The 26,811-nt window shown below is 40.5% G+C and overlaps 3 protein-coding genes across 4 annotated transcripts in view; 1 reads left to right on the plus strand and 2 right to left on the minus strand.

Moving 5' to 3' along the window:
- LOC120557668 overlaps window positions 1–26,811 on the minus strand; it is a 1,015,838-nt gene that overhangs the window by 666,091 nt on the left and 322,936 nt on the right. The gene's annotated exons all lie outside the window — the stretch shown is intronic.
- Window positions 1–26,811, plus strand: part of LOC120557124 — a 655,636-nt gene that overhangs the window by 212,039 nt on the left and 416,786 nt on the right. The gene's annotated exons all lie outside the window — the stretch shown is intronic.
- LOC120557125 lies at window positions 580–26,759 on the minus strand. Its single transcript, XM_039797158.1, has 7 exons — window positions 26,695–26,759; window positions 15,396–15,592; window positions 12,915–12,953; window positions 5,939–6,208; window positions 4,615–4,737; window positions 2,817–3,164; window positions 580–2,215 (listed from the first exon to the last, which is right to left on the minus strand). Exons 1-7 carry the CDS (start codon window positions 26,757–26,759, stop codon window positions 2,169–2,171), a joined length of 1,089 nt encoding a protein of 362 aa, XP_039653092.1. The 3' UTR covers window positions 580–2,168.

A 26,811-nucleotide genomic window follows, 5' to 3' on the forward strand; every position in this document is an offset into this window, starting at 1 on the left:
CCTGATGACCGATACTAAAGAAGGAAAAACAAAGACAATACACTCAACATGTCAGATATTCTACTAGATTTGATACATTTGGTTCATGACTTACAATCATTATCTCCGCACCAAGTTTGAAGTCATCTAAACAGGACTGGAGTTGTTTTACAGCAACCTTTCTCCCGTCCCTGCAGTATTCTGGGCTCCTTAAAAACTTAAAATGCACTTCCTAGTTGAGCAACTTTTCCTACACACTCTCACGTTACTGTAGATCTTTTTAAATGAACACAGCACCTACGGCGAGGCAAAATGTTTGGCCTTCAGCATGTACACCCCGATGCCCTACCTGATACTGCAGACCGGTAGTAGAGAGAGAGAGAGAGAGAGAGAGAGCTTCCCCGGCGCCGTGAAATAATTCCCATTACACATATTTAAAATGTCATAAACAATTAAGGCCTACTACTTTTGCAATGGGAATATAATTCAAAAACTGTAAACAACAAATTATGGCTCTTACATGCATTGATCAGAGGCCGGCTAAAGAGGAAAAACATCTTTTAATTGAAATCTTTAACTTCTAACAACTAACCCCTGATAGACAACAACCAGCGTCTGCAGCAGTGTAGCTTGAAGCTGAAGTTCTCAAACTGGGGTCCAGGGACTCCAAAGGGTCCTTAGGGGGTGTCCAGAGGGTCTCCTACAAAATAAAAGCTCATCTCACTGCAACACATTAACCACTCTGCACTGTTTACATCTTTTTAATACCAAGTCACTAAAAATAAAGTACAATAGATACAATTCAAAAGCAACTTTGGTCATTGCTCTATATTCATCCAGGTTTTGGACTTTGGACTGGGCTTTAGACTTTTTAAACTCTTTATCCAACACAACCCACTCACTCCTCCACTGTTTATCTACATGTCCAGTATGTTGCAAACACACACACGTTCTCCAAAACCTGGAGGAATAAATATAGAGCAGCAGAGTGGTGTCTAGATGTTTCAGGCCGGGACTGCTGTCTTAGAAACTGACCCAAGAAAGTCAAATCACTTTTATTCCTTTTACGCAAGTTAACGCTGCAAAGAATATTATCAATATTGACTTTTAATTCAAGATTAAAGTAAAATTTGAAGACACTTAAATTGAAATTGCATAAAGGCACTATATTATCGCTTAACAACATAAACAGTGCAAGAACATAGTAAGGTGTACTGTACAGACTTTGTCTTGTCATATTAAAGTAAAAATAAATTTGAGCTAATCATTTGTGGGGTTTTTTAGGATACATTTTTTGGCATTTCTGCTTTGAAAAATACACAGGAGAGAGAGGGTATGACATGTAGCAAAGGGCCCTGTGGCGGACCAAACCAAAGTCACCGTGGTGATGACTCGGCCTAAAGTACCGGCTCTACCCGGTGACCCCCCAGGGCACTTTATTCACTTTCTCACTGAGTTAGATAAGAAAATCAATACCACATCTCAGCCTTAAAAAGGACATATTATTCATTTTCATGTTTTTGTCATATCTACGATGTTATAATGTTGGATTTTCATGTTAAACGTAGCCAAATCAAATAATGAGAAACATATTTTAGAGAAATCCCCATGAGCTAAAACGTTCAGATTTCCAACCGGTTGTGCAGCATTTGGTTTAGAAGCCTCTATTGGTGATTTAAATAATCAAAGTCCTGCTATATACTCCGTTGTAGTAGCTCAAGCTTCAACTAGTGATACAAGTACAAACGCAAAATACAAGTATGAACCTGAAAATGCTATATACGAGTTGCCCTTTAACCATTCTTTTAAATACAGAGGCAACCAATGGTTGTCTGAAGAGCAAAGAAATGTAATAAAACACAATATAAAATGGTAAACAATATTTAAACAATAAATAAAATGACCTTTTTTTGCACAATATTTTCACACTCACACATCATCGCAGCAAACTTTGTAATTTGGTCTGAATACAAAAATACAAGACTTATAAGAGCATCATCATGTTGATCTGGTCCTCTCTGCTCTACACACCTCTGGAACAGGAATACTGTACAAGTCTTACAAACAGTTACACAATCATCTAGAACTGCAAGAGAAAATCAATGAGTCTATTAATTGTGATGTAACACAAGCATAAAATAACTGAAAACAAAATAAATGTTTCCAGTAACACAGACATGATCAAAGCATCATTCCATCATTAATGAATGATGTTCATCTGACTCTGGAGTTGAACCTGCAGGAAAAAAGACAAAACAATATTAAAGAAATTAAATGAAACTTTCTTGATCTTTTTCAGGCTGCACAATCATGTTAATGCACAAACATGAACCAGAATAGCAGGTGCACTTAGAGATGCCTACTGCTCTGTGTGTGTCGCTGCGTGATAAGAATAGAGTCCTACATCAAATCTATTCAATCATTTTAATAATAGAATAAAATGATCTTGAGTACATTATAACATCCTGTCGTATGAATTTAAGCAGTCTCATCTTTTCACTCTCGGCTTCACACATATGTCTGTAAAACTAGAGGCCAGAGTTCAAACAAACATTAAAAACTATGCATTAAAGTAAAGTTAACTTTTTGGTTGGTTACTTTCAAAAAGGAAACCAAAATGCAGATGCGTTTCTCAGCAACATCAGGCAGTGTTCACACTCAGATTTAATCTACTACAGACTGCTGATATTTCATTAAGAAATGTGAAACTGACGCCATCGATGAGTTCAAAGTTTTCATCATGTTTGTTCAGATGCAGCAGCTAGAAAACAAGGTGGAGACCAGGCTCCAGTCCTTAAATGAGAGGACATCTTTAACTGGTTCATCAAAGTACTCACCAACAACAACAAGCTTGATGTAGAATATTTGAGGTTTCTGAATTAATGGAACAATACATCTGTAGTCTCCACTGTCAGCCCTCGTCGTATTTCTGGTGGTTATGGAGGCGTTGCCTTGTTCCAGTTCATCTGGAAAATGTGAGACTCGACCTTTGAACTGCTCACTCTGACCTGGACGCTCGTCACTGTAAAGATCGCCTTTATCATACAGGAACACTTTATGACCGTCATCAGGGTTCTGAGAAATCTTCTGCCAGATAAACTGTGTTGACTGAAGGTCCTCCTTGGGCCAGAGGGAACAGGGTAAAGTAACATCACTGCCTTCTTCCACTTTGATGACTTTTGGCCCTGAAAGATAAAAACATGTATTAATCAGTATGCTAACTAAGAGTAATCAATTAGTAATTATTAACAGAAATTAGAAGAATTATTCCACTAAAGCAGTTTTACAAGCAGTTTAGTTTGTAGTCTAATTTCTTCTCTAACATGATTATTTCTGCATATTTTATATACACTAAAATAAATTAAACTAAACTAATATTTAAGCTTGTATTATACAACAAGTAGATGCAACCAGACAATCTAATTGGTCAACTAGACATTTAGATTGTGCTCAAATCAGCATGACAGCACACCCAGAGCTATTTGCGCACACCTGGCACATCACTTAAAATATCACTCCACTGTTTCTCTGTCAACAGAGTTGAATTAAAAAACTGTTTTAAAACATTTGTATTCATGCAAGTAATGCAGGAACCACAGTGGAACACACAAAAGCTCTCCAACTAGTATATAAAGTTATTCATCAGATTAAACTGAAGTTAACTTTCACTGGAAATGTTTTGGATCAGCTGTGATGTGACGGAGCTATCTAGAAATTATAACTGTTAAATGTGATTTTCGCAGACGTACAGAAGCTATATCTGTCGATGGAATAATTATTTTTTTCAGCAGATATCTTAGTTACAACAAAATAGAAATAGCAAAGCAGTTTGGTGTTTATATGTGCGGTATTTATTCAGTTTGGGAAGTCCCACGATCTCTACAAAGCTAACTTTAGTTTAAGTTGGCTGATTAAACATGGAGGAACTAGAAATCCCCTCTGTTGCTTTTTTCTCGAGGGTTTGATTTACCGTCATCATTGACCGAGGAAGTTCGTGTCAATAATGACATTAAATCGTAAAGGTACTTTATTGTCACATACACATACATGTAGCGAAATTCATTCTCTGCATTTAACCCATCCCCCAAGGGAGCAGTGGGCAGCCAATCACAGCGCCCGGTGACCAACTCCAGATCTGAGCCAGTGCCTTGATCAAGGGCACTGACTGGAGAACCTGGTACATGTTTTTTGGTGGTGGGGAAAACCAGCACCCGGAGGAACCCCACGCAAACATGGGGATAACATACAAACTCCACACAGAAAAGCCCGGAACGACCTGGATTCGAACCCAGAACCTTTTTGCTGTTAGGCCACAGTGCTAACCATTGGGCCACCATGCTCAAAATCAAACCCTCTCGTGTAATATTGCTTAAGTGTATTCAATAATTTACATACCCTACATCAACTATATTCAATCATTAAGAATAATTAATTAGGAATCAAATAAAATCATCTCCAATATATTTTAACATCCTATAACAGTAAATATTAACGACTCTGGAGTAAATACCAATAGAATGATTAATTACTGAAGAACGAACAACTGCATAAACTGAATAAACAAGACTCGTCTAACAAATGTGTTGTGTTGTCTGTTCATATAGTTTGTTAATACAATATATTATTTAAACTTACGTCTATTAAGTTGTATAGCATTTTGTAGGATGTAACCCTTGTATACAAGCACAGCTAGAACACCAGCAGCAACAACAACAACAAGAAATAAAACAACAATCCATCCATTCCAGGACTCTGAAACTGAAGACAAAAAGTTAATGTAACACTCAGAATGTAACACAGATCATATACAGCAGATTGGATATCAGACACCACAAACACAAAACTAAATTTATTTGCAGTTTAAAACCTTAGTGGGATGAATGTCACCAGGAACAGTGATGTTAGCTCTGATCTTATGGACAGTTTCCAGGAATGTTTTACGTTTAGAGTAATGTGTATTCATGCAGTTTATAGTGAAAGGGAAATCTGCTGCCTTACAAGTAGGGCTGAACGATTAATTGCATTTGCAATAATATCACGATATGTTAAAACGCGATTTCCTAATTGCAAAGGCTTTGGTTACGTGACTCGCAAGAGAAAATCTGTTGTGAGTCTGTTTCTGAGTTTCATATGAATGTTTACACCAGGCTTGGTCAGTGCTCAATATACTACTGTGATTGAAGTAGTTAAATAAAAGATGTCATTCATATATATTCATGCATCACCTAATTTCATCATCACATACAGGCCTGGCCTCCAGGAAAGAACAGTTTGTTTAATCTATCTAATCGTGTGGTGTTCATACTATACAATGATTTATTGCTAGTCTTTGTTGAATAATACAGAAGACAAAGAGCTTAAAAAATATTTGCATATTAAATCGCAATCGCAATATTGGTGAAAAAAATCGCAATTAGATTATTTCCAAAATCTTTCAGCCCTACTCACAAGTTGTTTTCTGTAGAGAACATGTAATAGTTAGTTTTTATATTTGTATTAAGTAATGATCCTAAAGGGTAAATTTAGACTTAACATCAAGTAAAGTTTTGTCAATATTTAATCTGTGAATTTGACTGTGTTTTACAGTTTGTCATCAGCTTTTCTTAGACATGAGTAGGGGGGGCGCCAAGGAATACAGGTTGGGAACCACTGATCTAGGCACTGTGTGTTTAGGATCTTAAAATGAAAGAAAAAGAAAAACTTCAATTCTTTCTGTTATTTCCCTCCAGGCAATCTCATTCTTCCTCTGATCTCTGTAGATTAATAAAGTGGAGTCTCAGAGTGAAGTTTTTACTTAGTTTGAAACATGTTCAACTTTTGTAGTTGTTGTTCTCCCAGTTTCTGCTGCACAGATTAGTTTTGTGTGTCTGAACACAAAATTTTAATTTAAAATCTTGTAAATGAATGCAAATACAAACAAAACAATTTAAATATAAAAAAATCAAAGGGAAAATCTCACCACTGATATGGACAGAGGTCTCAGCATAAATCTGATGTTTGATTTCCAGCTGTGTTGCTACACAGCGATAGGTGTCGGTCTTGGTCACAGTAGTTTGGAGGGTGATGTTGAAGCTTCCTTCTCTTTCAGAGACCTGTGTTATTTTAGCATGAAGAATGTTTCCATCACTGTCTTGCCACTTTACTTCAGGTTTAGGATTGCCATGAACCTCACACTGCAGCACCTGGGCCTGTTGATCAAGTATTGTGACTTTTGGTTTTGAAGCTGCTCCTGTGTACAGAAAAATAAACAGATTATATAAGAGAACTAGAAAATTTCGCAACACATTTTGACAGTGTGCCGACTAAATGGTGCACATCCCAATAACACAGGCTAAGTATTACAGTTTTTGCCCGTTGCTTGAACACATTGTGCAAAACTTCGCTCCTTGTGCCAAAACTCTACACACAAGTAAACATGACACAACACTGGGAAATATACCATTCACATCTGTGTCAAATTGAAACTCTACTATCAAAACCTAAACTCTGCTATCAAAACCTAACATTCCTTTGTCAAAATGTAACTCTGATCACAAAATGACAAATACTTTCATCATATGCATACACTTTCAGATCAGGGGGAACACACTAGTCTACTTTATATAAAACACTGAAGTCTTTGATTTTCAATGTTTATTCAGAAGGCATATTTTCAGGAGGCACATTTTCAAACAACCAAAAAAGCAAATAGGCCTACTCAATATTGTACATTGCAGCACTGCACATTGCAGTAACATGAATTCAGATAAAGCAAAAAAGATAATAATAATAATAATAATAATAATAATAATAATAATAATAGAAAAAACACTATACTGTAAACACAGAAAATCATGGCAATTGTGCATACGTGGGCTCATGGATCCCGCCGTCTGTTGGGGTCTGGCCACAGGACCTCAACGGCATCGCAAGCAATGTCTTCTCCCGGTAGGCACCGGGGAAAATATCCCCTTGCATGTCGAAAACATCCATGGATTGCTGTCACCTGAATGTCGCCGCAGGCCTGTTCCTTTGCCTGCAGAAGAGGCATGTGGGCATGTGGTTGGCGGTCATATACACGCCATCTCCAAGCCGAAAAGAATTCCTTTAAAAATGGTGAGTAAGGGGGCAAGTATACCACTTCAAATTGATTGTGGTTGGTGAACCAGGCCTGGACCAGAGCAGCCCGATGGAAACTGACATTATCCCATACCACCACAAACCTGGGCTGATCTGGTCTATTCTGTACAACTATATATATTATGGAGAGCATCTAGAAATGTGAGTATATGTTGGCTATTGTATGGACCTAGTTTTGCATGATGATGCAGAAGCCCTTGAAGGCTTATGGCGGCACATAATGTGATATTACCCCCGCGCTGCCCCGGGACGTGCACAATTGCCCTGTGGCCAATTACAGTACGACCCCGTCGTCTTGTTTTGCTCAGGTCGAACCCAGCTTCATCAATGAAAATGAATTCATTAGGCTGTGCAGCTCCATCCATGGCCAAGATTCTCTGTAACAAAAAAGAAAAACATAGTACTGTACTACAGTGCTACCCATACAGAACCCTCACCCCATCACACAGGTACCTGTGTACCTCTCCGAATGGATCCATGTGGTACTGATATGGTACATATTCAGCTGCTACTGGATTTCACCAATACTGTATTGTGAATGTAAAGGACAGTTACACTTACCCGTACATATTCAGCTCGAAGTCCTCTGACCTTTCAAATTGACGACACTGTTCCTCTCAAATGGGACCCTGTAGAGCTGCTTCATGGTGATGTTGTGTTTTCCCAAGATGCGTGGTAATGCTCACATGGTTTATGTTGTTGAACACTAGCCTGTCTGCAAGTATTTTCTGTCGTAGCTGGTGGAGACGGATGGCATTGTCTGCCCTCACTAGGTCCACAATGGAAAGTTCCTGCTGTTGTGTGAACCGGCGTTGGCATCCTCACCCAGAAGGTCTTCTAGTCATTCTAGAGAAATACAACCACAAATTGTAGCCGGTTTGCTTCTTTTTCTTACAGTACTTTACTGTATATACTGTATCATCCACTGTACTGAAACATCTCAATATAAGTAATCATGGTATGTTTCACAAAAACTACCACTTTGGCTGCAAAAGGAGCATTAGCACCCTGCAATACCCTGTACACGTGATGTGGTAATGTGATATACTGTAGTACAGTGCTGTAAATACCATCTGAGCAGAGTAGAAGGTAGAGAGGTGAAGACATACCTGTTTTCTAGTCGGAATGTTCTTATTAGATGTGGGTGGACTCTCTGCCCAGCTTCCCTCATAGTCAGGCCATGGTTGATGACATGGTCCACCAAAGTTGCTCTTATATCATCAGAAATAAGGGTCCGTGCATGGCCTCTTCAACCTTGACCTTGACCTCCTCCTCCTCCTCCTCCTCCTCCTCCTCCCTCCTCCCTCCTCCTCCTCCCTCTTCCTCTTCCTCTTGCTCTACCTCTGCCTCTTGCTCTCCCTCCATCCATGCTTGCAAAGTTCTTGAAATTGGCTAAACTGAGGGCTTTTAGTAGCTGGCTGATTGGTGTTCAGTTTTGCAAGTAAGTGCCTTTAGGTGTGTATTTGAGTGGTTGCAATTACCCGATGTGTTTTGTGTTTTGGATACATGTTTTTTCCAAATGGCACCCTGAGATTTCATTTTTGAACAAAGTGTCTTCTGTATGAAATAGAGTGTAGTATGCAGGACCAAGTGTGTTGCATAAAGGAGTAAGTGTGTTGCAGAATTGCAACTAGATTGCAAAGCAGCGCTTTTGTTTAAGGTATGGGTACATGTGTTTGAGGTATGGTAACAAAAGCTTCAAGTTGTGTTACTTTAGTCTAAGCATGGGTCTGTAGTGTTCAAGCAACGGGCAAAAACTGTAATAGCCATAGCTATTAGAGCCTAATGATAACTAAATATATTGGGTATAGTTGTAAAAGGCAGTGTGTGGGTGATCATGTTATTCAGAGGCCACACACACGAACACACACACACACACACACACACACATGCGCATGTCAGTGAGCGAGAGAAAATAAAAGCAAAGGCCAACATCACAACATGTATACAGTTAATATGTTAATATGCTGATCTACCATCTGCTGGTTGGCATGCCCTGTCAAGAAGACACAACATCCTACATTAAAGATGGCTCCATAATAGGAGTAGTGGATAACACACATGCACCTCTGTGGCAGTATTTGTTTCAATGGTGACTGGGTCACAATGAGAGAGCGAAGAAGGGACGGGTAGACTACGTATTTTACAGGATTAAAAGGAAATTTATTGCCGATTACACATCTCTTTAATTAAAAAAAAACTTAATTCCAGTAGCAAAAGATTATCATCACTAGAGAGATAAGAGTCGGCCGAACGTGTTAATGTTTGTGGTTGGTGTCAAATATATGCGAAACAGAGCAGGTTATGAAAAGGGAACCTTCTGCCTACTTTCAGAAATGTCCTGTCTTAGTTTGTATGGACAATTGGACGATACATAAACTGTGATTTCATAAAAAACGTGCTTGGTATCAGAATGCATAGCCGAGTTTCCTTCTTCACATATATGTTTTGCTTCCTCGTATATATGGACATAGAAAAGAAAAACACAGAAGGAATTGGACTCTGAAATGTAGAAACTATGAAGATAATTAGGTGATAAACAATGTACACTGTAAACATCAGTCACTCAAGGCGTTCCCCAAGGCTCCTTACTCGGCCCCCTCCTCTTCATCATCTACATCCTCCCCTTTGGTCAGATACTCTGCCACTTCAACCTGGACTTCCACTGTTACACCGATGTCACCCAGATCTACCTCAGCACCAAATCCCTCCACAATCCTCCCCTTTCCCACATCAATTCCTGTCTGTCAGCTATTAAAACCTGGATGCAACACAACTTCCTCAAACTCAACAGCGATAAAACAGAATTCCTCCTCATAGGCTCCAAATCCGCACTCAGCAAAACCAATAACACCAGTAACACTTTATATATTGACCTTCAATCAATGCCTTCATTTAAAACACATTTCATCAGCCTTTTCTTATCATCTCAACAACTGCCATAGTATATTCACAAAACTTCGAACAATTTGAAAAGCAGTTTCTATAAATGCAATACAACAGCAATAATTACTGTCACATGAATAAATATAAAAAATGGTCTCAATGTTAAAATAATAACAGTACTTAACTGAACAACAATATGTACCTGTGTTATTTTAATGCATGGTCATATAAATAAGGTAAAACCCACTGCTGAGTGAACAGAAAAGGCACCAGGATTAATAAATCCTGGCTGATAGCCAGAGGCCTGTACTACGAAGCAGGATTTGGCGTTAGCGAGCTAACTTCAGGTTCAACCCAGGATTTTCTGTATCACGAAGGTGGATCACTTGTTATCGGGTTCAATCGCCATGGTAACTCATGCTGAGAAATAAGGAATAACCTGGGATGGGAGCAGTGTTAGTGAGAGAGACAACCGGGTAAAAGCCCGCACTGACCAATCAATACTCGATTAATAACGGCGTCACCGTTTTTAGAAGATCAGGCGGAGCTCGGTGTAAGGAGAGAGAGAGAGACAGAGAGAGAGGGAGAGAGAGAGAGAGAGAGAGAGAGAGAGAGATGCGCTCATAAAAGTTAAAACATTTAGAGACCGACAACCCCGTTAACATTCCCTGATGGGTATTTTTAGGAAATATATATATTTTTATGGGAGCGAATTACATATCGGCTTCTTGAGCCGGTTTGAATTACGTTTTGTTGGGTACTCAATGTTTTATCAATATTAATAAAGTTATGAATATGGTTATTAATAACTTTATCAAATCGACAAACAATCAAAACGGGGCTCCACCCTGCAAGTCAGGGACCAATAATCAAACTGTGGAACAGTCTCATTTCTGTAGCAATCCTTTAAAAGGAAACAAAGGAAGGGGTGAATCCGAGCACGGACCGTATGCAACCAGCAATTATTGCAATAAGTACACAAATAATCACAAGCAACTGCTAATTAAGTATAATCGAATTTATTAACGTCACAATTATCAGTAGCCAATCAATAAATCTTCAATAATAAAACGTATATACCTTTTTCAATATCACAACCAAAACAAAGCAAAAACAAAGCAGCATGTGTCATGGACACGTCTGTGTCTGTGTGTGTGTGTGTGTGTGTGTGTGTGTGTGTATGTGTGTGTGTGTGAGAGAGTGAGTGAAAGTGGAGGAGGGCGGTGTCGAAATGTAGTTCTAACACAAAAACAACTACCAAAATGGCTACTCCTGTGAGCTGCACAAAACTATTTAGCCTCAAGGGGCGGTAGTGGTGCTGGGTGCACGAGGAGCGGTTGAAGAGGCCGAGGGGGTTGCTAGGCAATACGCATGCTTCACCCGTATGCTAGGTCATGGGTTAGCTTAGCTCTGTACAAACACTAGATGTCGACTCCACGTGGTTAAGCTAGCAGCGTTAGCTCGGGAGCTACGTGGCTAGCTTGTGTGTGTGTGTGTGTTAGTAAAAGAAGAAAGGGTAAAGAAAAAGAGGCAGTCTGAGCTTATCTATCGATAATGACCAGCCCCCCTCAGCCACTCAGGTTGTTTCCTTCTCACTGCAATTATGAAAAACACTGGTGCGTTTTTCATAGGATCCTCCGAAATTAAATCCACTTTCTCCAGAAAATAGAAATTTAGCACAAGCGCTTGCGCGCCTCCTTTCAGCAATGTGAGTTGCAAGCGAAGACAAAGGATTTTCTAGGATCAGGCTATTTATAGGTTAAGACTTCATGCTGTGTTTATGGTCCCGATGAACCAATAGGAAGACTCGAAACTCTTGAAAGTGTGAAGACTACAATCTTGTAGTTCTTTCACTTCCTGCCAGTTGTGAGGCTTTTTCCCCTCTGGCTGGGTCTTTCGCATAGAGGTGTGAACTCACCAGGCTGGGGCACTTGCAAGTAGGCCTGTCTTTTGTCTCTGAGCTCTTTGTCTCTGAGCTCTTTGTCTCTCAGAATTTGCAGCACCATGCAGTACCCTCTGGTATGTGCCTAGTTGGTCAGGGGTTCATCCTACAGCAAGATAATGACCCAAAACATAAGTCCAAGCTATGCCAGAACTACCTTAGCAAAAAAGAACAAGATGGTAAGCTCAAAAACATGGAGTGGCCAGCACAGTCACCAGACTTTAACCCCACTGAGCTGGTTTGGGATGAACTGGACAGAAAAGTGAAAGCAAAGCAACCTACAAGAGCCACACATTTATGGGAACTTCTGCAACAGAATTTGGAAGAACTTTTGATTCCATTGTAGAAAGAATGCCACGAGTGTGGTCATCTGTTATATCTGCCAAAGGAGGCTACTTTGATGAGTCAAAAATTTAGAATACATTTTGGTTTATAAATTGATTCCATGATTTCTTTTTTAACTTAATTTGTTTGTTCTATTCTTTCATTTCAGAGTACAATAAGACATTGAACTGCATGAATTTCAATAAAAACCTGGAAAAATTGGGGTGTTCTAAAACGGTAGTGTATATCTTTCATAAAAATAGTTAATGGGCTTGTCGGTCTCTAAATGTTTAAACTTTTCTGAGCGCACCTCACTCTCTCCGCGCAGCGAACTCCACCTAATCTTCTAAAAACGGTGATGCTCAATCGATTATTGATTGGTCAGTAGGCGGTGCTTTTACACCAGTTGATCTCTCATCTCCAACATAACCTGCTCTCGACCAGGTTAGGTGTTCAGCATAAGTTACCATGGCGATTGAACCCGGTAAGAAGTGGTCCACCGTCATGAGGACCACCGTCAAGTGGTCCACCGTTTCCAGCTGGGTTGAACCTGAAGTTACCTCGTTAACGCCAAATCGTGCTTCGTAGTACAGGTCTCAGGATAACTGGGACATCCCAGCTTAATCTGTGATCTAGGTTTTGTGAAATAGCCCTCAGGACTTACCTGGGATGTTTTCTTCTGATCTGTCTTTTAAGACACCATCTAAAAGGCAAAAGAAAACATTTGTTAAAGTGCTTGTGTGGATGGGTTAAGTTCGGAGTGTGCGTGAAATAAATAAGGACATACAGTAAAGGCCAAAAGTTTGGACACACCTTCTCATTTAATGTGTTTCCTTTTTATTTTCATGACTATTTACATTGTAGATTCTCACTGAAGGCATCAAAACTATGAATGAACACATATGGAATTATGTACTTAACAAAAAAAGTGTGAAATAACTGAAAACATGTCTTATATTTTAGATTATTCAAAGTAGCCACCCTTTGCTTTTTTATTAATAAGGGAAAAAATTCTACTAATTAACCCTGACAAAGCTCACCTGTGAAGTGAAAACCATTTCAGGTGACTACCTCATAAAGCTCATTGAGAGAACACCAAGAGTTTGCAGAGTTATCAAAAAAAGCAAAGGGTGGCTACTTTGAAGAATCTAAAATATAAGACATGTTTTCAGTTATTTCACACATTTTTGTTAAGTATAATTCCATATGTGTTCATTCATAGTTTTGATGCCTTCAGTGAGAATCTACAATGTAAATAGTCATGAAAATAAAGAAACACATTGAATGAGAAGGTGTGTCCAAACTTTTGGCCTGTACTGTATATGTATATACTGCTAGAGTTTCAGAACATGAGTCGGCATATTCATGTGTTTAATAAAAGTACTCACCAACAACAAGGTTAATGGTAGGGCTGCACGATTATGGCCAAAATGATAATCACGATTATTTTGATCAATACTGAGATCACGATTAATTATCACGATTTTTTGTTGATTTTAGCCAAAACAAATTTTATTGTCACATAATTATATAATTATAACTGCTTTTACATCCATATTGTGCTACATTCCTACTAATACATCCATATTGTGCTACATTCCTACTAATACATCCATATACATCCATATTGTGCTACATTCCTACTAATACATCCATATTGTGCTACATTCCTCCTTTATTGAAGGATACTGTGAAGGAGTATGCCATTTCAGCTGTTGTGCGACCGCTTTCCACACATGCATGTTTGCCGTGAAAGATACAGGCAACGCAATTTTCTGTTCACGTTAATGGCGCATGTGGTGCCTGGTATCTAGCAGACGAAATAGCTACGCGGGTTTCTGTGGCTCATTACACTGCCGCTTACATGTCTGCGTTGCGCTCTGATGCTCCGAAACCCACGTTAGAGGCAACATAAACATCACTGCACGTCACGCTAGTAAACACTAATAACACGTTACACAACAGGTAACGTTAACCTAGCGTTAGCCACAGTAAACCCTAATAACACGTTACACAGCAGGTAACATTAGCCTACGGTTAGCTACAGTAGTAACTGTAAACACGGCTAAAATGCTGACTGCTAAACGGTGTAGTATGACTGTATTTCACTATAGAGGATTCCAACAGCGGGACGTCCAACAGTCTGCTGCTAAAGCTATGAGCTAAAAGACACAAACTAGCACTGGTCACTGCTGTTGTCTGAAAAACAACACAGACGGGACAAAACGTTGCGTTTACTGGTAAACTGGTAAACATCGTGACCGGCTTATGATGACCGACTGCTACCTGTTGTGGAGTTTTCCTCACGTTACTCTGTCCTCTGTGACTGTCTACATCTAGAAACTAAGCGCTGCGTGGTGCGGGTGCAGGGGAACAGCTCTGATTGGCTCATGGAGGCACGTGATCAGACAGTGGTTTATGGAGCGCTAGATTGGCTTTGAAAAAACTGTTCTATGAAGAGAATGACGCATTTTAAATATCGCTCGATCACGCAAATTTGATCGTGGGAAGCCAAAATCGTGATCGTGATTAAAATTCGATTAATTGTGCAGCCCTAGTTAATGGTGTATATTTCACGTGGCTGAAGATTTGGAAAATCACAGGTGTATTCTCCACTGTCAGTCATCTTCGTATTTCTAAAGATTATAGAGGCGTTGCCGTGTTTCAGTTCATCTGGAAAATATGAGACTTGACCTGGAAAGCAATTTTTGTGACTAATGCCTCCATTATAAAAGAACAAATCCTTCTGACAATCATCTTTCTGAGCAACTTTCTTCCAGTCAAACAGTTCTGAAGTAATGTTCTCCTTGGTGCTGAGAGAGCAGGGTAACACAACATCACTGTCTTCTTTCACTGTGATGACTTTTGGCTCTGGAAGATAAAAAATGTATGTATTAATCAGTATGTTTAAACGCAGAGCTATTAATAAATAATTATTAAAGCAGAAAAACATTTTATACAGCAGTTTAGTTTGTAGTCTAATTATTTCAGTATTCACCAACAACAAGCTCAATGTAGAATTTTTGAGGTGGCTGAAGACAAGGAAAATAACAGGTGTAGTTTCCACTGTCAGATTTCTTTGTATTTCTGATGATTATGGAGGCGTTGCCGTGTTCCAGTTCTTCTGGAAAATGAGAGACTCGACCTTTGAACTCTTCACTCTGACCACCTCGACCGTTGTTGTAATGAATGCCTGCGTCATACATGAACACCTCCTTCAGACCATCATCTTTCTGAGGAACTTTCCTCCAGTCAAAGAGTTTAAACTCAGTGTTCTCCTTGGTGCTGAGAGAACAGGGTAACACAGCATCAGTCCCTCCTAACACTGTGATGTTTTTGGCCCTGGAAGATAAAATCATGTATTATCAATATGTTTACATGCTGAGTAACGTGTGTCACCAGAATTAACAGTCATTAAAAAAGTAGTTTAGTTTGTAGTCTAATCTCTGCTCCACCACAAGTGTTTTTTCAAGCCTTTTTTAACAATATTAAAAATTGAACTTTATTACGTATTTTACACACACAGCTGTATTATACTATACTATCACATTATACTATACATATATAGTATAGTAGTACAGCTGAAATGATCAGCAGCATAGAGGCCGATTTATGTTTTCCTCCGTGGGTGCTCACGGGCGCATGCCCCGTTTAAAAAAAAAGTAGTCAAAAAATGTTTGCATTTCATAACCTTAGGAAACGGATAGATACAAACACACTATTAACTCGATAATAAAGCCGTAAAGTTTCAACACAGGACAGCGCCACTTCTCACAAATACAGATAGGATAAGTTTAACTGACCACCAACTACCACTGACCTGACAGAGCACCACGACCGGCCGCTCGCGGTGCTCTGTATCCAGCGCACAGTCACCTATTCTGGGGTAACTAGACCACCAACTACCGCTGACCTAACGGAGCACCATGGCCGGTCGCTCGCGGTGCTCTGTATCCAGCGCACAGTAACCGATTCTGGGGTATCAACCGCAATCAGCTTTGTGGGAAATTAAGAACTCTCTGCACTGGTGGTGGATGTCATTGATGCACTTGCATCATTAGGTTTGATTTTTTAATAACAAATCTGACCATTTAATTCTCACTCTGATTACCTAACGCACATGCACACAATGTAGCCTACTGGCAGTCTGGCACACGTGGGTGCTCAGTGGGTGCTCTGTATTTTCCGTGGGTGCTCGAGCTCCGGAACACCCACGGTAGGGCTGCACAATTAATCGAATTTTAATCACGATCACGATTTTGGCTTCCCACGATCAAATTTGCGTGATCGAGCGATATTTAAAATGCGTCATTCTCTTCATAGAACAGTTTTTGCAAAGCCAATCTAGCGCTCCAAAAACCACTGTCTGATCACGTGCCTCCATGAGCCAATCAGAGCTGTTCCCTGCCTGCACCGCGCAGCTTAGTTTCTAGATGTAGACAGTCACAGAGGACAGAGTAACGTGAGGAAAACTCCACAACAGGTAGCAGTCGGTCATCATAAGCCGGTCACGATGTTTACCAGTTTACCAGTAAACGCAACGTTTTGTCCCGTCTGTGTTGTTTTTCAGACAACAGCAGTGACCAGTGCTAGTTTGTGTCTTTTTGCTCATAGCTTTAGCAGCAGACTGTTGGACGTCCCGCTGTTGGAATCCTCTATAGTGAAATACAGTCATACTACACCGTTTAGCAGTCAGCATTTTAGCCGTGTTTACAGTTACTACTGTAGCTAACCGTAGGCTAATGTTACCTGCTGTGTAACGTGTTATTAGGGTTTACTGTGGCTAACGCTAGGTTAACGTTACCTGTTGTGTAACGTGTTATTAGTGTTTACTAGCGTGACGTGCAGTGATGTTTATGTTGCCTCTAACGTGGGTTTCGGACATCAGGAGCGCGAACGTATATGTGACAGTGTAATGAGCCACAGAAACCCGCGTAGCTATTTCGTCTGCTAGATACCAGGCACCACATGCGCCGTAAACGTGAACAGAAATTGCGTTGCCTGTATCTTTCACGGCAAACATGCATGTGTGGAAAGCGGTCGCACAACAGCTGAAATGGCATACTCCTTCACAGTATCCTTCAATAAAGGAGGAATGTAGCACAATATGGATGTATTAGTAGGAATGTAGCACAATATGGATGTATATGGATGTATTAGTAGGAATGTAGCACAATATGGATGTATTAGTAGGAATGTAGCGCAATATGGATGTAAAAGCAGTTATAATTATATAATTATGTGACAATAAAATTTGTTTTGGCTAAAATCAACAAAAAATCGTGATAATTAATCGTGATCTCAGTATTGATCAAAATAATCGTGATTATCATTTTGGCCATAATCGTGCAGCCCTAACCCACGGTATCGGCGCCTATGATCAGCAGATAAATCAATTGAGTGACAGAACAATATGGATCGTTTCCAGCTTTTTGAATGTGAAGATTTAAAAGGTTAGATGCTAAACTGCATTTCTTGTACTGGTACTCAATGACAACACAGGCCAATATTTCCATTCATCAGAGTCAAACTCTTCAATTGGTTGTGAATATACTTTTAAGTACCTTTTTTTTTTACTTTTACTCAAGTAACATTTTCAAAGCAGGACTTCTACTTGTAACAGATTATTTTCACAGTGTGGTATTAGGACTTTTACCAAAAGGATCTGAACACTGCTGTCACGTTCCGCTCCTGTGTCACGTTTGTGTTTTGTTTTTTGATTCATTTTTGTTTCGGGTTATGTTCACATTTCTGTTTTATTGTGAAGGTTCCCTGTTTCTTGTGTTGTCTGTTTACTTCCTGTTGTCAGTGATATTTTATCCCCGCCCTAATGTTTTGCACCTGTGTCTCATTGTCCTTTCTGTTTAGTGTATTTAAGTTTGGTCTTCCCCTTACCCCAGTGCGAGATTGTCTGCTTCCCCTGTGTACAGCCTTCAAGCGTTATTTCCTAGTGTGCTTATCTGTTTGTTTATTCCTCTGATTTTGACTTCTGCCTGTGTTTGGATTTTCCCTTTTGCCTGCCACTTTTGGATACCTTTGCCTGTGAGTTTATCCTGACTTCTGCAAAAACATTTGCAAATAATTACCTGAGTTGTGTATAGTGGGTTCATACGTTTGTGTGCCTGATAACTGGTATGTTGTATTGATCAACTGATTCTGACTTTATGTCTGTGACATCCTCCTGATGTAAAACATTTCCTCATTTAGAGTTGTGATAGAGTAAAGTAAGAGTATAATATATAATATTGAGGATAATATATATGGTGCGTTCTGTTTGTCTTGTAATCGCGACTAGTAGCTTGAGTGTGATGTCACATCCGTGTCGAAAAACGAATAACCGCGGGTTGTTGCGTTCTTTTTGTCACACAATACTACGAGTCGGAGAAAAGATGATTTTTGTAACATTTTTAGTAACATTTGGGATTCTATTCACCCAGTTATTCACATATTACACAAATATATTTCACAGTTTGATACATGAAAATTACGTTTTGATTAACGTTAACGTTAGGCTACTGCTCTGCTTTCTGCTCAAGACTCGGCTTATAGCCATTGTTGTCATATAGCAACCGAGCGTCTCTAGCCAATTTGTACGGAGCCCCCCTGGTCCCACTTTGTCAAAAAAATTAATTATAACTATCTTGTGGCCACGAGATAGTATCTTGAGGCCTCGAGATAGAATCTCGAGGCCTCGAGATACTATCTCGAGGCCTCGAGGTAGTATCTCGAGGCCTCAAGATACTATCTCGAGGCCTCAAGATAACTATCTTGTGGCCACGAGATAATTCTTCTTCATATTTTATAGCCTATATTTATACTTTTTACATGTATATATGTCACAAAGTGGAGCCAGGCAGCCACAGTTTTCTTATGTTGTATATAGTGTGGTGTTTCGGGTGTTTTATTTTGTATTATGAATGGCTGAGACACAAGGAGGAAAGAAGGGGCGGATAGAAACGAAAACATTGGGGACGGAGGCACAGATAGAGCAGACGGGACAGCGGAGCTGAAGGACAGCTGTGGATGTTTGGAGGTGGCGCGTTGCGGTTGTGCGAGTCGCGATTTGGGCAAAAATAGAAAATCTGATTTCAACCAGTCTATAGAGAAAGGGACTACAGTCTTTACCCTTTTCTGTTTGAGGGAGGGGGAAGAGGGCCAGCAAGCGCAACGTCCACTCTGCTTTTCCTGTTCGGGCCACAATGCCAATGCGCCGATCCGCCAAACATCCACAGCTGTCCTCCGGCTCCGGCTCCGCTGGCCTGCCCGTCTATCTGTGCTCCGTCCTGCACTCCTGTAGCGTCCGCTCCTCTTTCCTCCTTGTGTCTCAGCCATTCATTATCAATATGCGCTCCCGTTGTGTTGGAGCGCGTTCCGTGTTCCTCCAGCATCTCTCCTGATGAGACCTGCCTCAGGTGCGCTGGGAGGAGTCTTCAGTAACAGGCAAACCAAAACACAACAGATAGACGGGCAGGACAGCAGAGCCGGAGCCGGAGGACAGCTGGGGATGTTTGCGGGCGTCGGTGCGTTGGCGCCGGGAAAAGCAGAGTGGACGTTGCGTGCTGCTCGCCTCTTCCCTCTCCCTCAAACAGAAAAGGGTAAAGACTGTATACCCTTTCTCTATAGACTGGTTGAAATCAGATTTTTCTATTTTTGCCCAAATCGCACTCGCACAACGCCAATGCTCCGATCCGCCAAACATCCACAGCTGTCCTCCGGCTCCACTGTCCTGCCCGTCTATCTGTGCTCCGTCCTCCTCTTTCCTCCTGGTGTCTCCTTGAGGCCTCAAGATACTATCTCGTGGCCACAAGATAGTTATAATTAATTTTTTTGACAAAGTGGGACCAGGGGGGCTCCGTAAATTTGAGCTGCACAAGCTACAAAATAACTAATCAGGCGGTATTTAACTCCTAATAAGACTAGCGACATGCCTATAGGTAGTAGTATACAGCGCTATGTGTACGACTTCTTCATTTGGTTACAACAAAGACAAAAGTGCTTAAAATTGTAGAAAACCACAATGTTTACTACGTGTGATGCACAACGTAGCCATCTTTGAAAGTGAACACGGGGTCCTCTGAGTTCAGACGACTTGACGAGTCGTATAGACGACCTTGGGAGCGTTCTTTTTGCAACTTAGGATCTTTTTAGGACTTAGGATAATGTATAATATAGGAAAATATACAAATCTTCTCTCCTCACATACACAACTATCCTGTCTTTTGAACCTAAATAATAGTGGTAGATGTAACTAAGTAGGCCTACATTTACAATACGGTGTTTTATCATAAATTAAACTACCCAACAATATAACGGCCTATTTAAGTCTGAAATGATAAACTCACAACTGTTTGGATCGTTTTTCAGTTTGTGTGAAGATTTTTCTACATTGAGTACTTTTACTTTTAAAGGGGTGATAGAATGATTATATAGGGTATTTCACACTGTTCCTTATGGTCTCCTAATGGGGTATGTAACATTGGTTGAGCTGAAAATGGCCTGGTTGATATTTTATTGGCCCTTATGCATCCCTGTGTTTTGGCCCTATTTGTAACAAGAGCTTTTCTTCCAAATATGGTATGGTCAGGAATATTTAGATGAGCTGCGCGCTGATTGGTTGAGCGACTTGCCATACGCACACATTAGAGACGCGCGCTGATGGGTTGAGCGAATCCCCAATACACATACAATAGAGAAGCGACAGAATCTCATATTCCAGACACTGCAATGTTTCATTACCAAATTCACTTCTGAGACTTTTTTAAGCGAGAAATCAACTATATAAAGCTGAAATATGGGCCGTTTTACAAAAATTGATGGCTAATTGCAAATTTGGTAAGACGTGTCGGACTTTAGGAGCTCCACACAGTCTGAAAGCGCGGCAGCCTGCTGGGCTCCATACCCAGGGCAAAGTCACCCTTTGTGGATACTGCACTACGGGGCTCCGGCCGCTGGCCGGCATAACTCTAATATATTTACGGTTTGAATTTCGTCACGCCACTTATATAACATCATTCCCCAATGTCTTATAAAGCTAACCGTTGTGTCCGATTTGATTTTAAGGCATTTTTACGGATGCGAGGCGTCTTTGTAGGACGAGCAGCTGCTTGCTATATGTCCCATTCATTACAATGGGGAAATACCACAGCTAGCTAGCTACACTGTCGCCATAACTAAATTATATTTACAGTTTGAATTTCGTCACGCCACTTATATAACATCATTCCCCAATGTCTTATAAAGCTAACCGTTGTGTCCGATTTGATTTTAAGGCATTTTTATGAACGCGAGGCGTCTTTGTAGGACGAGCAGCTGCTTGCTATATGTCCCATTCATTACAATGGGGAAATATCGCAGCTTGCTCACTTTCGCATAACTAAAGTATATTTACAGTTTGAATTTCGTCACGGCATGAATATTACAGGTTCCTCAAGGTCTTACAAAGCTTAGCTAACACTTCTCCGATTTCGGATATCAATTGAATGTATTTTTGTGAATGTCAGAGTTAGGAGGAGGCTAGCTAGCTCTCATTGATGGACTCCATCTCACCGCGGCTCTATCAATGAGACTTGCGGACAAGAGGCGTTTATTTCCCCGATTGTTTGTTTAAATAACTCAACACACATACCCATTATAAGATTAACTGGAACCTGCGGGCTGCGGTAAAAGATTGCGGGCGTAACAAGCTCGCTGACACTGCGGTCAGGGCGGCAATGTAGCAACCCAGGCAGCACCAACACCTGCACTAAACTCCAACACACAGTCGGAGAAAATTTGCAATTAGCCATCCATTTTTGTAAAGCGGCCCATATTTGAGCTTTATATGGTTGATTTCTCGCATAAAAAAGTTTCAGAAGTGAATTTTGTAATGGAATAGCAGAGATCTGCGTGACCTAGCTAGATTCAGAAAACTACCTGATCTCAGGTCAGTTGTGTAGCCTATGTAAATGTTGGGGCGTGACCGTTCTGTTAATACACCCATGGGCTGACAAAGGTTCCGGTTTTTGGGAGGTTGACGTCAACTTCCAGCTTTGTTGAGATTTGCCCGTTTTCAGCGGCAGTTTCAAAAAATGAGATTTTCATAGTAAAGGGGTGTCAATGGGATTTTGAGCTTCTATGTATGTCCTATTTACCCACCGAACTGTCCTCATTCAACTATGACAGGGTAAAATTGGTTTTGCATTCTATCACCCCTTTAATACTTTAAGTACGTTTTCCTGATGATACTTACATACTTTTATTAAAGTAATATTTTCACGGTAGGACTTTAACTTGTAACAGAGTATTATACAGGTATGGTATAGTACTTTAACTGAAGTAAAGGATCTGAATACTTCTTCCACCACTGCCACTGTAGCTCTTCTTTAACAGATTCTAAACTCCGGGGTTTCCGTTTTTCCCGGTTGCCAAACTGCATGCCAAAGTATAACGAACTTTAAAAAGATCTTATGATCTACACAACACTACTACTACTACCGTCTATCTGTCTTCATATCTACAAATTTAGTCATTCTTACCATTTTCATCACAAAGTGTTTTCCCGGCCAAACACAGGAGACACAAACACAGCAGATCCAGAAGAAGCTCCATAGTTGTCCATTAATTATTGGAAGAAAGACAGAGTTGTGTTACAAATGATACATGGGCGAAGGCACACCGTTTTTTTACTTTTGGTTTCAGCCTACACCAGAAGTTTATGTAAATAACACTTGCCTGCTGGCTTCTGCTCTCTGCTGTTGTTGTTGCTTCTGTGAGACGAGTGCTTAGGGCCGTCTACAAATTACAACACTGAAAAGAGATGCAACAAAAATATTTATTAATTAACTTTTAGTCACGAGGGTCCACCGAGTCTATATCAAAGTTTTTGTGCAGATTGGACTCACGGCCCAGGAGGAGTTAGACAAAGTATGTTTCCCATATATCGCAATGTGAATAATTAATTAAAAAAATTCTAACAGTGCCATCTAATGGCCGATTCACTCTAAATTTGGCATGGATGCTCAAGCCCTTATGCGGAACAACTGTGTCATATTTGGTGGCAATCGGAATAGGTCTTGGTAAGATACGCAACTTCCTGTTTCGACAGCCCCCTACAGGAATTTGGTCCTCTGTAACTTGCGCATTGCGTTAGCTATCAAAATTATTTTGATATGTTATTGTCATGAGGGTCCACCGAGTCTAAGTGCACATTTTTGTGCAGATGGGACTCACGCTCTTGGAGGAGTTAGAAAAAGGAGGTTTCGCTCAAAGCGAATTTGCTAATTAATTAAAAAACATTAAAACTGCGCCATCTAAAGGCCAATTGATGCCATATTTGGTATTGGCACATGAGGAACAACTATTTTAAGTTTTGTGTCCATCGGTCCACTCCGAGTCTGTATGCAAGTTTTTGTGCCGATCGGACTCACGCCTCAGGAGTAGTTAGACAGAATAGGTTTCCCATATATCAATATTTTGCTGATTAATTTAAAAAAATTAAAACAGCGCCATCTAATGGCCGATTACCGCCAAGTTTGGCACAGATGCTAATCCGGCCATGCGGAACAATCGTGTCAAGTTTCGGGCCAATCGGAATAATTGTTGCTAAGATAACGCAACTTCCTGTTTAGACAGGAAGTTTCTATAACTTGCGCATATTTTCAACTATCAAAATTCTCTGGATAACTTTTCGTCATGAGGGTCAACAGGTACTACCTGCAAAGATTCAAGAAGATTGAAAACACGGCCTAGGACGAGTTCGAAGGAATGTAAAACACCTGAAAAATGCATAATTAAAAATGGCCGCCTTCCGGTTGGGCGGAGCTAATGAATGTAAATGGGAAATATGTCTGCAATGATTAGAGCAATATGGGTATTAAATCTGGTGAAGATTGGAGCAACTATGTCCAAGTTAAGGCCTTCCATGCATTAGGGGGCGCTACGGAGCCCGCTTACAGGTATGAGCCAAATCGCTGTACAGTCTTGCAATGCTCCCAGGTGTATATGTGGGCGCCAATTTTTGTGAGTTTTCGTATATACTGAGGCTGTCAAAATTGTGCCCAAGTGCTAAAACCAATTAGGGGGCGCTATAGAGCAACCGTACCACTCCCAAGCCTAAATTTGTATTCAGATGAAAGAGTTTAATATTCTGCACATGGCTGCAGAAGTTTGAGAGTTTTCGTGCATCCTAAAGTCCTCAAACAAGTGTTCGTAAAATTAACTTTTTTTCACAAAAAACAAGATTTCAGAAATTTTAGAATTTTGTTATTTTTTCTAAAAATAGCACAATGGAGTTCAAGATGAGACCTATGTTCCCTCAAAAGTTGGTATATTAACTTATTACTTTTGTCAGAATTAAAGGCGCACTTTAGGGGGCTATGGAGGCCGCTGCGCGCGCCCCGAGCCCAATTACTACAGTAATTTGTTATTTTCACCAGTTGTGACATGTTATCAAATTTTTGTGAGTTTTACGTGCATGCTAACCCCCTCAAAAAACGCGACAAAGGACTCGGAAAAATAATAATAATCTGGCGAAAACAATAGGTTCCTTCGCACTTTCAGTGCAAGGCCCCAACGGTGCCTTGCACTGAAAGTGCGGAAGAAGGCTATTGTTTTTCCGAATGCACGTACACATTTTTGAGGGGGTTAGCAGCGCCGTGCACAACTCACCAACAATTTGCAAACATGTCACAACTGGTGAAATTTGCAAAGATTCAAAATAATTACTCATATACACCACTAGGTGGCACTATTGCAGAAAAACCCGCGTTTGGCCTTCGACAACTCCCAAGCCGTACCGCCGCATTTCAAAAAACCATATATCTTCGTATTCCCTGGATCCAGCTGAATCTCCTGATATAGGCCACGCTCATTTCCGCCTATACTTTTATGCGTGAAAAATGGCGATTTATTGAAAACCTACCTTGCCAAACTCCTCCTAGACCGTGCGACCGATCTGCATGAAACTTGGCAGGTAGCATCTCTACACGGACCTGACAAAAAGTTATCCAAAGAATTTTTATAGGATAAAAATTGCACATATTACGTACAAACAAATGTGTGTAGCTAAGTATGAAAACACCAACTTTGCCATATCTCAACCAAAATAATTGTTATTAACGCAAAACTTAAGATTCTTGTTTGCCATGACCCTCTGGAGGTGCCCCACACATTCTACGAACATTGGCCACTAGGGGGAACTACAAGTACATAAAGTTTATACCTCATGAACTGCTCATCCGATTTTTACAAAATTTGATGGGTACCATCTAGGGACACTCATGAGGCCACCCCTATAGTAAGGTACGGACTGGTCAAAGTGGGCGTGGCCTATGTGACCCTGATTGGTTTTAGCCCTTGGGCACATTTTTGACGGCCTCAATATACACGAAAACTCACAAAAATTGGCGCACACATAAACACCTGGGAGCTTTGTGAGACTGTACAGTGATTTGGGACATACCTCTAAGTGGGCTCCATAGCCCCCTTAAGGTGTGGAAGGCCTTAACGTGGACATAATTGCTCCGATCATCACCAGATTTATTACACATATTGCTCTAATCATTGCGGACATATTTCCCATTTACCTTCATTAGCTCCGCCCAACCGGAAGACGGCCATTTTTAATTATGCATTTTTCAGGTGTTTTACATTCTTTCGAACTCGTCCTAGGCCGTGATTTCAATCTTCTCGAATCTTTGCAGGTAGTATCTGTTGACCCTCATGACGAAAAGTTATCCAGAGAATTTTGATAGTTGAAAAAATGCACAAGTTGTAGGAACTTCCTGTCTAAACAGGAAGTTGCCTTATCGTGGCAACAATTATTCGCATTGCCCCGAAACTTGACAAGGTTGTTCCGCATGGCCGGTTTAGAATCTGTGCCAAAGTTGGCGGCAATCGGCCATTAGATGGTGCGGTTTTAATTTTGTTTTTATTAATCAGCAAAATATTGATATATGGGAAGCTTACTTTGTCTAACTACTCCTGGGACGTCAGTCCGATCGGCACGAAAACTTGCAGATAGACTTGGAGGACCCTCTTGACAAAAATGTATCAAAAGAATATTGATAGCTAACACAATGCGCAAGTTATGGCGGACCAACTTCCTGTAGGTGGGTGTCGAAACAGGAACGGTTGTATCTTGCACACGGCTGTTCCGATAGACACAAAACTTAAGACAGTTGTTCCTCATATGCCAATGAGGCTGTGTGCCAAATATGGTGTCAATCGGCCTTTAGATGGCGCTGTTTTCATTTTGTTAATTAATTAACAAATTCGCTTTATGCGAAACCTCCTTTTTTAACTCCTCGTAGAGCGTGAGTACCATCTGCACAAATATTTATGCGAGACTCTGTGGACCCTCCTGACAAAAAGTTATCAAAAGAATTTTGATAGCTGACACAATGCGCAAGTTACAGAGGACCAACTTCCTGAAGGGGGCTGTCGAAACAGGAAGTTGCATATCTTACCAAGTCTTATTCAGATTGCCACCCAACATGACACAGTTGTTCCGCATAGGGGCTTGAGCATCCATGCCAAATTTAGAATGAATCGGACATTAGATGGCGCTGTTAGAATATTTTTTA

Source organism: Perca fluviatilis, chromosome 4 (assembly GCF_010015445.1).
Source record: "Perca fluviatilis chromosome 4, GENO_Pfluv_1.0, whole genome shotgun sequence".
Classification (NCBI taxonomy): Eukaryota; Metazoa; Chordata; class Actinopteri; order Perciformes; family Percidae; genus Perca; species Perca fluviatilis.